At 41.6% G+C, this 15,621-nt stretch overlaps 1 protein-coding gene across 4 annotated transcripts in view; it reads right to left on the reverse strand.

The window, feature by feature from the left end:
* cntn4 (contactin 4) overlaps positions 1 to 15,621 on the reverse strand; it is a 170,357-nt gene that overhangs the window by 82,671 nt on the left and 72,065 nt on the right. For all 4 annotated transcript variants that reach the window (XM_014166358.2, XM_014166356.2, XM_014166357.2 and 1 more), the window contains one exon: positions 1,526 to 1,729. In XM_014166358.2, coding sequence (XP_014021833.1) covers positions 1,526 to 1,729 — 204 coding nt within the window. The remainder of the gene's footprint in view (positions 1 to 1,525; positions 1,730 to 15,621) is intronic.

Raw genomic sequence — 15,621 nt, forward strand, 5'->3', positions numbered from 1 at the left:
CGCGATCACCAACACTGGACAAAGGAGTGGAAAAACATTGCCTGGTCCGACGAATCCCAGTTCCTGTTGCATCATGCTGCGGCAGAATCAGGATTTGGCATAAGCAGCGTGAGTCCATGGCCCCACCCTGCCTGGTGTCAATAGTACAGGCTGGTGGTGGTCTTAGCTCAGCATTCAACACCATAGTTCCCACAAAGTTCATCACTAAGCTAAGGACCCTGGGACTAAATACATCCCTCTGCAACTGGATCATGGACTTCCTGATGGGCCGCCCTCACGTGGTAAGGGTAGACAACAACACATCTGCCACGCTGATCCTCAAAACGGGGGCCCCTCAGGGGTATGTGTTTAGTCCCCTCCTGTACTCCCTGTTCACCCACGACTGCCTGGCCAAGCATGACTGATCACCTACAACGATGAGATAGCTTATAGGGATGAGGACCTGGCAGTGTGGTGCCAGGACAACAACCTCTCGCTCAACGTGAGCAAGACAAAGGAGATGATCGTGGACTATAGGACAAGAAGGGCGGAACACGCCCCCATTAACATCGACGGGGCTGTAGTGGAGCGGATCGAGAGTTCCAAGTTCCTTGGTGTCTACATCACCAACAAACTAGAATGGTCCAAACACACCAAGACAGTAGTGAAGAGGGCACGACAACACCTTTTCCCCCTCAGGGGACTGAAAAGATTTTGCATGGATCTCCAGATCCTCAAAACATTATACAGCTGCACCATCGAGAGCATCCTGATCGGTTGCATTACAGCCTGGTATGGCAACTGCTCGGCATCTGAACTTAAGGCGCTACAGAGGGTAGTGCGTACGGCCCAGTACATCACTGGGGCCAAGCTTCCTGCCATCCAGGACCTATATACTTGGCGGTGTCAAGGAAGTCCCCAAAAATTGTCAAAGACTTCAGTCACCCAAGTCATAGACTGTTCTCTCTACTACCGCATGGCAAGCACTACAGGAGCACCAAGTCTAGGTCCAAAAGGCTCCTTAACAGCTTCTACCCCCAAGCCATAAGACTGCTGAACAATTAATCAAATGGCCACTCGGACTATTTACATTGACACCCCCCCCTTTGATTTTACACTGCTGCTACTCTCTGTTTATTATCTATGCATAGTCACTTTACCACTACCTACATGTACAAATTACCTCCACTAAACTGTAGCCCCACACATTTTCTCGGTACCGGTACCCCCTGTATATAGCCCCGGTATGGTTATTTTATTGTGTTACTTTTTAGTTCATTTTTTACTTTAGTTTATTTAGTAAATCTTTTCTTAACTCTGTTTCTTGAACTGCATTGTTGGTTAACTGCTTGTGAGCAAGAATTTCACGATAAGGTCTACACCTGTTGTATTCGGCGCATGTGACAAACAATATTTGAATTGAATTGATATTCAAATGTGATGGTATTGATCACATTAAATCGCACAAGGGCCAGAAAAGGAACACGTGAAATAGAACTATACTGTTTAATAAGGTTGTAGTAGTTGTTGTAGAATTGGATCTCACCATCACTGCGCAGCACCAGAGGAGTGGGCGGGCCTTGGACCCTGGTCTTGGTGACAGTGTTGGTCACCACACAGGTGTAGTTGCCCACATCAGAAGGCTCCACTTTAGCGATGTATAGATTCCCAGTCTCCTGGGAGATAAAGCGACGCGTGTCCTGCTTCACAAACGAGGGGTACTCATTAAAAATCCAGGAGAACGTCAGATCTGTGGAGAAAGGAATAAAAAAAACGTGTGAGATCAAATTAAAACTAAATCTACACAGGGGTTAGAGGGTCAAGCTGACTCTCCTTCTTATTAAAATAATATCACGTGAGAATACAGAAAATACCCGATTTGTCCAGGTTTGTCAGACTGGAGTTGATTTGATGGTGTAGCAGGTGGGTGGTGGTGTGGTTCAATCACCAGAGAGCTACCCACTAGGGTGAAAATTAATGATGTTCCAAGTGTGAGGAGTTACGAGGTGCTGTAATTATCTGGACACACTTCAAAATGAATGTTGTTTGTGTGGCAAGGTTTCTTCTGTAAACGAACATTTCATTTTGACAAAAATCTGAGGACACTTTGTAGTTAATACAAGGCTTCAAGATTAGCTGAGAATGTTTAATTTCACAGAGAAAAAAACAGACTCTAACAAGCAATTTGTAAATAAATATATTAAGAATGACTGACCTGACAGCCTAGTTAGTTGGGTTTTGTTTTTATAGCACACAGTTGGACAGTAACGTGACCAAAAATACTAGGTACATTTTACGTTAAGTAAGCTTTAAAATAACTCATTACCACAATGGTAAAAATAACAGTACAAACATACAGTATACAGGACATTTGTAGGATCACAGAGCAAGCCAGGATCTCAGATCTTCTATGATTCTCAGGATAACGAGCGTCCTGTTGGCTGGTAACTGTCAAGTGGGTAATCTCTCTAGTCGTCTTTGTGGCATGCTTCTTTCAAAAAGAACAAAACACACGTTGTGAAGACTGACCTTTGAGAAATACATTTTATTTTGCTATTTGTCTGCAGTCAATTACTTTCTGTGCTCTGAGACTTGGGATCCTCAGGCCAAAAGGATTCACAGAGGAGTACAAAACGTATTTTTTTTTATTTGTACGTGACTGAGACAACTGAAATACTCCACATTCTTAGTTCTGTATATTTTGTAATGCTTTGTGTTAATCCAAGCTCACTGCTTTGTGTTAATCTAAACTCACTGCTTTGTGTTAATCCAAGCTCACTGCTTTGTGTTAATCCAAGCTCACTGCTTTGTGCTAATCCATACTCACTACTTTGTGTTAATCCAAGCTCACTGCTCACAATCCAAGCTCACTGTTCCCAGCAGGAACTGAGCTGAGTTCTCCTTTGAAGAAATGATTCTTTCTGAATGTTCTGACATTCTCATCCATGAGTTTTCCAGGCCTTCTAATTGACAGGCACGCATGTACCTTTTCCCTGCTATGCCAAATCAAACCCATTCACTTGTTAGCTGGCTGGTAATTAAACAAAACAGTCTTGGAGGATACCTCCCTTACCCTTTCTAACTGCCTGGTCATTTATCAAAACAGGATTTGATCCATGATGCAGCTCACTCACAGTTAGGAGCAGGTATAGGCTACAGCATGAATCAGAACAGGCCAATCAGCCTCTTCAAAAGTGTGTTTTGGCAGAGTCCTGAGTGTATAGACAAGTGGTCTAACGTTGGTCCAACATTTCTGTAGAAAAGCCAACGATAAAGGCCTGCGCTCCTTTTAGATTTTTATTCTTGTTGCGATGTTAGTGGTAGGTGCACTCGATTCAGAAGCCCTACCCACCGTGTAAGCAAAGTGCTCCCATTTCGAACCATTTCATTTGTCTGAAGAGACTGGGAGTATTTTAATATTGAGGAATATTAAACTTTCTCTGGTCATAGGAACAACATGAATTAGTGCATAAGGCAGATGCGGTGCGACTCAGTTTCGCCATCAGATGGAAGACGGTGTCTCATCTCTGGTCAGTCTCACTGGAGGAAAGGAAGAAGAGACAAGGGACTGTGAGAGGTGGACCCTCTGCTGCTCTCTCCCTCCCTCCACTGAGACTAACGCTGTGTTCAAAACTACAGGAAATTCGAACATTTCCGACTTCAGTACATTCAAGACAACTGAGAAAGAAAAAAAAGGAGCTCAGACTGGGAAAAGTCGTTTTGAACGGTCATCCAACACGGAATTCCAAGTCGAAAACTCAGGCATCTTTCTAGAGCTCTGACTTTCCAACCAACCTGAAGATCACTGACATCATGATTTGACCCCCCCAAAAATGGGGGGGGGGGGTCCCAGTTGCCTTGAAAGCACCATGATCATCAGATGCAGGTACCATCAGTCCAGTAAAATAAAAAAGCTAATTATTTCAATTTATGCTCCTCAGTGACTTAAGTTTACTACTCATATGATACATGGTGACTACAGTATGGGTAAATAATGTCAGAGCAAGAAAATGTAACGATAATTCAGTGTTAAACAAGATTCGGAAACATGCCTGAAAAATATTATCAAAAACTGTAATTGGTTATTGTAGGTAAAGTAGAGGATAATGCATTTGCATAATGTAACAGACAGCTTTTGACTTCAAATTAAAGTTAGTATTTAGACATCAGACTTAGCATTTAGAAAATACATTCAGATGGGGGCTGAAATCAATATTTACTTTCTTAAAGCATCAAGAATTCTGCCATAATATAAACCAGGGATGGGCAACTTTGATGGGGGTGGGGGCCACAAAACTGAACTCAAAATGGGGGGTCGCAGTGGCTCATGGGTCTGCGTACCGACAACCAACCTTGCGAGCAAAACATTTTAGCAGAGAGAGTTCATTTCCTACAATTCTACACATTTTGCCATACGGTGGAGAGAAATGTTTGCAGTTTTTAATATGATATCTGAGTGAGATTGTCTAACAAAATCAATCAGCTGGCGCCCGGTCGGTAATTGAGTGACTGTCAGTGATTGTCAGTGACTAACATAACAAGAGAAAAACTGATGATGCACAACCAGATTTCGAAATTGCACCTTGTGTATTCTACTATTCTAACTCTGAACAGTACGCTGAGATCCCGACTGTTGGCGACGTGGAGGTGAGGAGCGTCGCCCAACGTGGTGAAAAGAATAGCAGCACATATTTTGCTCTCCTATTGCATGTGCAATGATGTCCGAGGGAAAACAAACAGTGTTTGTTGTTTACAGTAACTTCTTTGTTGTTGTATTATCTGAAACGGACGTGGTGGTTTCACCATTAAGTTTGACTAATATGAATAAGACTGACGTGACAACCACCACACCCACACAAACTGACTGTTTGCTTTCTTATGTTTACGTTCAACAAACAAAATGACAAAACACAGATGCCAAAGGTGTTTTTTACCAACAGAAAGTAAAAAGACTAACAATAAACTCCAATTATTGTAGAAAATTCCTTTCATGATGAACAATTTCTTCTGATTTTGGCCATGTGATGAGATTATGAATGCTAGATAGATATGACAATCTGTAAAGTGTGGGCAAATTCCTCCATGCTGTTGCTAAAAGATGCTACATTTGAGTAGAGTGGAGTTTCCACTTTGAGGAGTCCCCCAAGAGGATTGTCAGATGCTGCCAAAATATAGTGCGGTGTGTGTCTAGATTGCTAGGGTGGCACAACGCTACGGAGAAGTCACCATGAAATAAGGAGATCCACAAAAACAAAGAAACCGGCAAGTATATCGTAAATGATTTGTGAAAATGTTTAAATGATGTAGGAAGACGGAGACACTAAGACATTCTCCAAAGGAAAATCTGCCATCATTTTAAGATGACACCACTGTCTCCTAGGTTTCCACTACAGATTCAGCATACACTGTATTTCTGTCACACTCAGAGAACAAAAAACCTACTGTATGACTGAAAGTAAGATTTAAAGGGTTTGTCTTACATACTGTATAACATATTTGGTCAAATGAGTTAGTCAATGTATAGACTCAATCCATTAGCCCAAGCAAATTTGACCAAACAAAATAGCACATCCAATCACCATGGGAAATCTTTTATGACATAATTGTGCATCTCTACATTTTTCCCAAAACACAAAAATCCCCATGACAGAAATACAAATAATATTGTTTATTTATCATCAAAGCACTAGTCCAACAGTGTAATTATTCCCTTCAATGGGCATGACAGAATATAAATAGACTTTAATGACAAATGATTGGAAATGCTTACACAAGCATTCCTTTACGTGTCTAATAGTGGCAGTGTTCTGAGCCAACAATTAAAGCCCTACCAGCCTCTTGGCTTTGTTCAAAGTAACCAACGTGATTAATACCTACACGCTGCAGGCCTCCTAGCCTCAGTTCTTCCTACACTTAACCCAGTGGCAGAGCCCCCTGGGATCCCCCTGCAGAGTCAGCTTGCTATAAAAAAAAAGAAAAGAAATATTCATCTGAACATGGGGAATAATTATGACAAGGGTGAACAACATGTGCAGCATAGGCCTGCATCAACAGACAAAACAACCCATCCATCAATACAATGCGGGTTGTTAAGGTTTATAATAAGGGCATATCAGTTGGTTAGATCCTTCTGAGTTATGAGTTGCATCAGTGTTAATATTGGCGTGTTGATTCTGAGTGGGGGGGGGTTGTATTTGTATCTTCATCATGCATTATCAGTGTCATGCTTTCAATGAATATTAATAATGACACAGATGTCTGATTGTCTGCTATTAATATACATGTAACGTTTACTCTGACAACACTATGCATGTATTATTACTGTGCTACAAACACAGGCAGCAGCATCCTGGCGGTAAACAAACTTAAAACAAAAGGTATCTAATAGTTGTGTTCGAAGTTTAATATAGTCCCTAGACGTAAGGAAGAAGTATTGTACCGTGACATGTGTGGAGCTTTTGGACAAACCCCATAAAGGGGTCACAAATCTAATTTCTTAGTTTCTCTGAAATATTACTTTAGTTTCACTGAGACGAGGTCCTAGCAGGTCCAATAGTCTGGTGAGCATCAAAATAAGGCAAAATTGCAAACAAAATAAAATTACACAAAATAACAGCTTCACCCTAAATTTGGTACAATCAGTGCACACTGTTTATATAACTAGGGCCTCCTCCAAAATACAGCCTCTCCTCTCTGCTGAAAACATAGAGTTCCATCCCACAGCCTCTGTGAAACCCCCCCCCCCCCTGAAATTAATGCCATTCCAATTGTGTTTCAAAGTGCAGTGCTCCAAAGTTTGCTCCAGGCTCCGAGAATCCTCTTCCTCCCCACATTCTGTTCCTTTACATGACTTGACAGAGTGCACATGCTCCATGTTCTCAAATCCCGGGGTCTTGGGGCAAAAAGAACAGAGGATACACAATAAAAGCCACCCTATTCTAAGTGGATGTGCACAAGTGATTTCAGTCTGGAGTGCCCCTAAAAGTTCTCTCTCCATTATAAAATGGAGGTCAGACGCATTAGGTCCAGGACTAAAAACAGTAATTGAGTAATACAAAGACCAAGGCTAAGTCACACAGGCAGCACACTAATGTAGTGTGCTTTGAGAGAGCGTAAGTGACAGCCTTTTAGCCTCTCTAGCTTCTCTGATCCGAGGTGAATATAAGGAGCCCAAGATAGATATTTGACTCTCCACTGTAGATTTATGGAAACGCTAGCAACACATTCAGAAAACAGAGCGTATTATTACCTCATCATTAAAAGACGATTTCGACCATGTTAATAATAGCATGTGCAGACGACTGTGTCTACTTCAAATCTGGGTGTATTCTGTTATAATGACCACACATTCCCAGCATGTTCCCAATGCTAGAACATTGGCCTGTCAAAATAGGAAGTGCATCAGCGGAGGGGAGGCAGCTCCTTGCTCTGTCTGCGTTTGTATCTGGCCTGGCAGTCTGCGTCATCCCTGATCTGCACCCAGCCCCATCTCCCTGCCTGCCTGTCTTTCTTCTGCTGACTAGGAGGAGCAGGTAGGCTCTGCATGCGGACATAGGTCGTCGGAAAAGAAGAACAGCCTATGTCAAAATATCATTGTCATTCCATAACTTCACAAAACAGGCAATAATCATGCTCATTTTCGATAAGATCAGTCTGGTCATTGGCTGCCCATCTCGTCATGTCCTGGACTAGACGGGCCTGAGTGTACGAGCAAAGTTCATGTAGATCTAGACATGGTGGCAACAGTAGATAAGGAGCATAGCGGAGACAGATTTAGATCTGACTAATATTCTTACAAAATCATACACAAACCCCCGTGATTCATTTTAATGAAGTTATTAATCACATAGAGAGCTTACAATTAATCAAAGCTTTTCCAATACTGAACTGCAAATAAACCGGCCAAATCAGAGGACAGGTATTAATGTTCAATAGGTAGATTGGAGACATAAGGAGTCCAATGTGTTCCTGCCTCACCCACTTCTAGGTTGCTACTGTACACCACAAAATTGAATGGAACACTTTACGGGCCACACTGAAAAGCAATAAGTGAAAGCAATGCACTCCAATAACATAAACAGCACAAGAATTGCGAAGAGCCCTTTAAGACGTTGAGTTACAGGACACATGATTAATATTGTGCCTCACTTAACCTGTTTGAGAACACTGATTCAGATGGCAAGTCGGCATTTATTGTCAGGAATCTTGCCCTGGAGGAAGCTCTGCAGAGTGGTCACTTGCTGGCACAGCCACAAAGTCATACAAACCTAACCCTAACCTTAACCACATAACTAACCCTAATGCCTAACCCTAACCATAAACTAAGACCAAAAAGCAAATGTTTGTTTTCATACATTTTTATGATATAGCCATTTTTGACTTCACAGCTGGCCCATCTAGCAGTCAGTTCTGCCTCCACAATCCAGTATCACAGATTAGTTTGAAGTAGAAACAAATTGCTTATTGGAAATTCGAGACAGTCACACGAAAAAGTTTCTATTTTCATGTGCAGTACACAATTTTGTATTGTTAGGTTCTTATTTTTCAGAGTAAATAACTCACGGACACTAGAGAAGCTTAACCAAGTTTAATTCTTCCCAAAGGGTCGACACAGCTGTATTCAGATAAAAAAAAAAATTCTCACCATCACAAGTAAATATACCCCACTTTAGACACTCCTCCTTCTCTCCAATCCTTACATCTTATGGTTCCACAGGAAGAGGGTAATAGGGTAATAAACCCTGACCTCCTGACCTCAACCCCGCCTAATCCACATATGTCCATCCGCTCCCCTATAGCAATCCTGTGATCTCCTCCCGTCCACCAAACACATTTCAAAGCCATCTGTCTTTCTACAGAAAAGCATTAACTTCCAACATAAACTCCAGTCTCTTTCACTCCTCATATTCTATGCTTCTGATCTATCATTTATTTAATATCGCAATGTTCAGAGTTTATCCCGAATCCAACAGTATAGTGTGGATTTCAATCACAGATAAAGACAGTAGGTTACTTAAGGCAGAAACGATAGGAGGGATGTTGGTTGGGGAGGATGGATGGATGGATGGATCGGTGGGCATATAACGTGAACGTCTAGCAACCCAAACAAATTGGAATTTGTGTAACGTACACAAATACGCATTGAGGGAAGAAGATTGTGTTAAGACACGCGAAATGCGTTGTGATGAAAATCGTGTAACGTTGCACTATTTTGTGTGCCTGTCATGAATTTCAAATAAGTAATTGGTGTCTATTTCACAATGAGCTGTGATAACGTGTGTTGGCCTCCAGAGCAAGATTCATGACAATAAACGTCAACCTGAATTCAGATGGTGCCTCGACAATGGTTTATATGCCATGACAGACCGGTATTACTGCAGGTCAAGGCACGACAGAAAAAAAAAAAAACATTTTAATGGCGGCACCATATCCTTTTATCATATACACCTGAGGTCAATCAATATACTGTAAATGAAAGGGATTTGTGTTCAGAGCACATTTGAGAAAGAAGACAGTATATCAATGCAATCTTTCCTGAGAGTAAAGGACACATCCATCTATTGATTGGAGTGTACCATAACCACACAGCCAGACAGCCAACTCTACATCAATCTCTTAGATTATCAAAGAGTGTGACCATTACAGCAAGCAATATTAAAAGCAAACGAGCAGCTGCAATTTCACTTAGGCAATGTTGCTATGCCTCTGAATAAAGATGTTGGGAATTTAACATACAAAAGCCAAAAGCACTGAATATGAGAAGGAACACAACACAATGCAATTGAGTTTAAAGGTGCACTTTGCAGAAATCGCTCCGCCATTTCCTGATTGCTCAAATTCTAATACTTTGCCTAATTTCAGTTTGTGACAAAACAAGCAAGTATAGTGTAGAGAATCATTGTACCATCTAAACCGATGTGAAATATATTTTTCATAAGCAAAAATATTGTATTTTCAGCTGTTTGAAGCTGGTGTACAAAACCGAAAGTAAAACAAAAAGCAAAACGTAAGAATGGGAAGCATAGAAATTACACACATAGAACAGATATACTGCTTCTTAAACTTGCTTTTAATGGGAATGACAGATCTATAACTCGCATGTCTATATTGATTTGGTCAGCTCGCCCAAAAAGTTACATATTGCAGCTTTAATTCCTTGCAACACTGAAAGCTGGAGTGTTGTCATCGTAATGGTTAGCAACAACACTGTATTCCATGCCAAGTCCAAGCTGGTGCGCTGCTACCCAAGCTTGCTGTTGAGCACAGAACAGAACAACAGAGTGTTGTTTTCCAGGATTGTTATTTTCTCCTTGCAGAGCAGCTGACATGCAGTGTATTCCTCAAGGAATGAAATTCCCACTGGCATTGAGGGATTTGTGTATATGTACTGGGGCACGGGAGCCTGGGGAGAGGACGTGTGGCTGGTGTCCAGCAGAAAGGAACGAAGTGCTTACACACAGCCAACTAGATGGCATAGCAGGAAAGGCACCTGCAATTACACTCCCCTCACACCACACACACATCAAATATAACGTCAACAACAACAATTTCATGTTATTTACTCCATACTCTGAGAAGCTTAAACGTCATTCAAGTTTCCCTCGAGATTGTATGTTTGTGTTCCTACAGTTGCCTACTGTATGTACACTGATCATTCTATGGGTACATGTGTCCTGTGGATGGGGGCATTGTCATCCTATGGGGGCATAGCCATAGTAGCCAAAATAATGGTCAAAATAATGGCCTTCCCAGCATATTTATACATGATCCTAAACATGATGGGATGTTAATTGCTTAAGTAACTCAGGAACAACACCGGTGTGGAAGCACCTGCTTTCAATACACTTTATATCCCTCATTTCCATTAATTGTTAGCTCTCTATATGATTAATAACTACATTAAAATAAATCCCAGGGTTTGAGTATGATTTTCCAAGAATATTACTCAGTTACCTGCAAAGTTGTTTTACCAAGAGAGTGAACACTGGCTCTGTACGGTAATGGAGTATAATTATTTTAACATGTCTAGTAGTGTATATATGTCTGTATAAAAGCCTCTACCTTGTACTTGATACTAATATGGGAAACGGGTCAATAACACTATCACAGTATATCCCCTTAGGAAACACATGCACCTCACTTGCGTGTGTGTGTGTGTGTCTTTAATACGGTAGGAAGATGTGCCATGCGTGCTGTTGCAAATGGGTTCGGCAAATTACATTCTGTGTGGATTGGATTCTTCCTCTGGCAGTAGCCGGAGTGTAAAAATGTCTCTCAATACAGTATTTCGGAGTTATCAACTCAGGAGTTTATTTATGGAGATTATAAAATGTGTCATCCACTAATCAGATTATACATAAACCCTGACAGCAAACCCCTTCTGAAATACGGAGTCACAGATGACCTGTAAATGCCTTTTAGTCAACATTCTGCTGATATGTGCCACTAACCCATCAGGTGTAAGGCAATGTGAACTCACACCCCTATGTCCCTAGCTAGGAAAGAATAGAATAGAAGGAAATCTCTCTCTGTCTCTTTCTTTCTCTTGCTCTCGCTCTCTCTCTAACTCAGTCGCACACACACAGGCACACACACACACACACACACACACACACACACACACACACACACACACGCTCCCTTGCCAGTAGATCATACAGCTCAATCTGCATATTTGAGCTCACGATGCATGCACTCTGCTGCACAGGGAGCTTGTAGACAGCTGTCTGTTATACATTGTGGGCCCCCTGACAGCCACTCAGGCAGAGGCCCAGTGGAGCCCTGGGGATACACTGGTACTCAAGGCTGGAACCCATGGCCTTGCCCACCGACATAGGGTAATGAATATGAATACGCACCACCCACATGCAGGATTTGATTGAGCTACTGGCTTCATGAGACATAGTGTGGCAATATGGCAGATTGTTGTCAGCATCGCTTGTCATAGGCTGTCACCATCTTGAAGACATGCTAAGAGAGACACCCCTCATCGTGTCAAACGAGTGACTTACGATGTAAATGCTTCCCCAACCCATCACATCACACCTGTGAGGCGTCACTACAGTATGCACTCATGGCTTGGGTACATACTGTATGCAGTCAGGTCCAGAATTATTGGCACCCTGACAAAGATGAGCAAAAAAGACTATAAAATAAAAAAATACAAATACTGAACTCTTTTGCATGCTTCAAATGAATGGGAAAATTATATTATTTTATACTAATTCAATTGCTCAGCGAAAGAGATTTTATTTAACAAGTAATCTTGTTTTTCAATACCTTTCAATACCTCATCTTGTGAGGACAATGGCACTGAGCCGTTTTCTAAAATGTTTTATGAGTTGGAGAACCCATTGGGAGGGATCTTAGATCATTCCTCCATGCAGAATCCTTACAGGTCCTTGATCTCCATCATCTGTGCTTATGGACTGCTCCTTTCAATTAAAAACACAGGTTTTCAATGGGGTTCATGTCCGGAAACTAAAATGTAGATTTTGGGTTCAATTAACAATTTCTTTGCTGAATTTGATGTGTGCTTGGGGTTATTGTCTTTCTGGAAGAGCCACTTGCGGCCAAGTTTCAGCCTCTTGGCAGAGGCAAACGTCCTGGTACTGGGTAAAGTTCATGATGCCGTTGACCTTAACAAGGGCCCCAGGACCAGTGGAAGCAAAATAGACCAGTAACATCAAAGATCCACCACCATATTTTACAGTAGGTATGAGATTACTTTCTTTCGTTCTTACATTTGTTGGATGACACAAAAATAGAGCTCTTTGGCCATGCACATTTGCGGCGATAGAAAGAATATCATTAAAAAACATTTTTGGCATAGAATATAGCTCAGTATTTGTAATATTTATTTGCTACAATATTTTTGGCTTATCTTTATTAAGGGTGCCAATAAGTTTGGACCTGACTGTATACTATGGAGGCCTTCCACGATCTCCATTTTGTTTATTCCTGAGCTACTACACTCAGTCTGATGTAAATTCATGTAGTCAGCTGTTAAATATACTGTAAGGACCATTGGTGCATCTCCTATTATTATTACACTAGAAAGACAGCAACATAATGCAACTTTGAAGTACAAAGTATTCCTTCTGTTCAAACACAACGCATCAGCTGAGTGGGAAGGACTCCTTGTAGATACTCACAATAACCGACTGCGCCAGTACAGGGGTATACACTCTGAGGTATACTATTTTGTTTTGTTCTTAGCATTTGACTTATCAGACTCTAACTTTGAAATGAATTTCGACTGATCTTCAAGGACCTCTGTGGAAAACCATGTAGGAACAAGAAATGGAAACATACTTTCTATGAAGAAACATTCCATCAATAGAATTCCTCCAACAGGAAGTACAGTAACATTCTATGGGAAAATATTTCAAATTAACCTTGGTCTTTGAGAAGAAATATCTCCTTTCTTCATTATTTCTGAAACAACATTGTGAGAATTAAAATGATGTCAAGCCACTTCTCATTACTAAGAAGACATGTAACTCGAGGAGAAACAGCAGTCTCGAGGTGGCCTCTGTTATATGTATTAACATGTCTGATGTGTTTGAAATGTTCTCTCCTTTCGTACACAAGAAGTAATGGGTTTATTAAAATACAAACTAAAGTGGAGATGTCATCCCCAAACAGGGTCTTCGAGCCAGCGACCGGCCCTCCGCTAAATACATCAGATATGAAATGATCAACAATGAAAATATGTGGGTAGATCAGGATACTATTAACAATGTGTAAGGGCCGACATCCGGACAGGAGAAGCAGGTACGGGGAGTCAGACATTTATTCGGAAACAGACAAGGAAACAAGACAGGAACAGCGTCGGAACAAAGGTAGCACGGACATGAGACAATTAATCCCGAAGCAGGAAACAGAGCTTGGGAACAGACAGATATAGGGAAGGTAATGACAAGTAATTGAGTCCACGTGAGTCCAATGATCGCTTATGCGCGTGACGGGGGGAAGGCAGGTACTGATGGTGGCTTGACTGCGTAATGCTGGGGATCCTGGCGCCCTCGAGCGCCAGGGGGAGGAAGAGCGGGACACAATGCCTTTATTTCTAGATGGAGGACGATGATGAAGTTAAGTGGAAAGGGTTGAATACTAACTTTTTCCAGGCAGTTTTCTGCACCTTTGTTTTAGCTTAGGCTCTGGCACCAGAATATGAAAGATGCACATCTGAAATTGTAATTGGCCATGGAGCCTGCCAAGCTTTTGTTAGGAACAATCCCAATAGGCTACAAACTACAAATTGCTACAGCCCTTGTTTATCACCGATCCCTCCACTTACTGTACTACCCTGCAGGGGTAGTAGGTGAATTTATGACATCTGTGAGAGAGGTTTGAGTGAGCGAGGCAAAGCAGGTGTTGCATTTAATCACTCCTGAAAGAGATGGGAGCTATCACATCTGATCCATCTGCCAAAACAAGACAGAATGTGCCAACAGGCAAAAGAGGTGACAGCCTAAATGACAGCACAAATATGATTAGAAATACGTGGATACCCTATTTTTCCAGATGTGTGCCTAAAGTAGCAGTTAATGCGTAGAATCATAGCATGAGAAAAAGCACCGTCATTCGAATGTGTTACCGTAACTCATTGCTATAACAGCATCCTACTGAAGCTATAAGAGCTGTAGGACAAGGAGACTTAGAGACTTTGAGGAAACTGTTTACTATAGGCGATAAGCTCTTCCTCACACAAAGCTGCCGCCCGTATGCTAAAGTGACATAACTCAGAAGTGAAAAACATTTTTCCTGGCTGAAACGGAATTGTTTAGATTTCTACCAGTTTCTCTCTCAGAAATATTCAAATACACAAATAACAAGAAAACATTTGGTACTCAAGCTTTGCCATCTCGGCTGCACATTCAGTTCAGATATTTCAGAGATATTGAACGTGTACAAAATGTCCTCATGCAATATATATACAATGTTAGTCAAAAGTTTGGACACTCTTTCTCAATCAAGGGTTTTTCTTTATTTTGACTATTTTCTACATTGTAGAATAATAGTGAAGACATCAAAACTATAAAATAACACTTATGGAATCATGTAGTAACCAAAAAAGTGTTAAACAAATCAAAATATACACTGCTCAAAAAAATTAAGGGAACACTTAAACAACACAATGTAACTCCAAGTCAATCACACTTCTGTGAAATCAAACTGTCCCCTTAGGAAGCAACACTGATTGACAATACATTTCACATGCTGTTGTGCAAATGGAATAGACAACAGGTGGAAATTATAGGCAATTAGCAAGACACCCCCAATAAAGGAGTGGTTCTGCAGGTGGAGACCATAGACCACTTCTCAGTTCCTATGCTTCCTGGCTGATGTTTTGGTCACTTTTGAATGCTGGCGGTGCTTTCACTGTAGTGGTAGCATGAGACGGAGTCTACAACCCACACAAGTGGCTCAGGTAGTGCAGCTCATCCAGGATGGCACATCAATGCGAGCTGTGGCAAGAAGGTTTGCTGTGTCTGTCAGCGTAGTGTCCAGAGCATGGAGGCGCTACCAGGAGACAGGCCAGTACATCAGGAGACGTGGAGGAGGCCGTAGGAGGGCAACAACCCAGCAGCAGGACCGGTACCTCCGCCTTTGTGCAAGGAGGAGCAGGAGAAGCAC

This window comes from Salmo salar, chromosome ssa22 (genome assembly GCF_905237065.1).
Source record: "Salmo salar chromosome ssa22, Ssal_v3.1, whole genome shotgun sequence".
Taxonomy (NCBI): domain Eukaryota; kingdom Metazoa; phylum Chordata; class Actinopteri; order Salmoniformes; family Salmonidae; genus Salmo; species Salmo salar.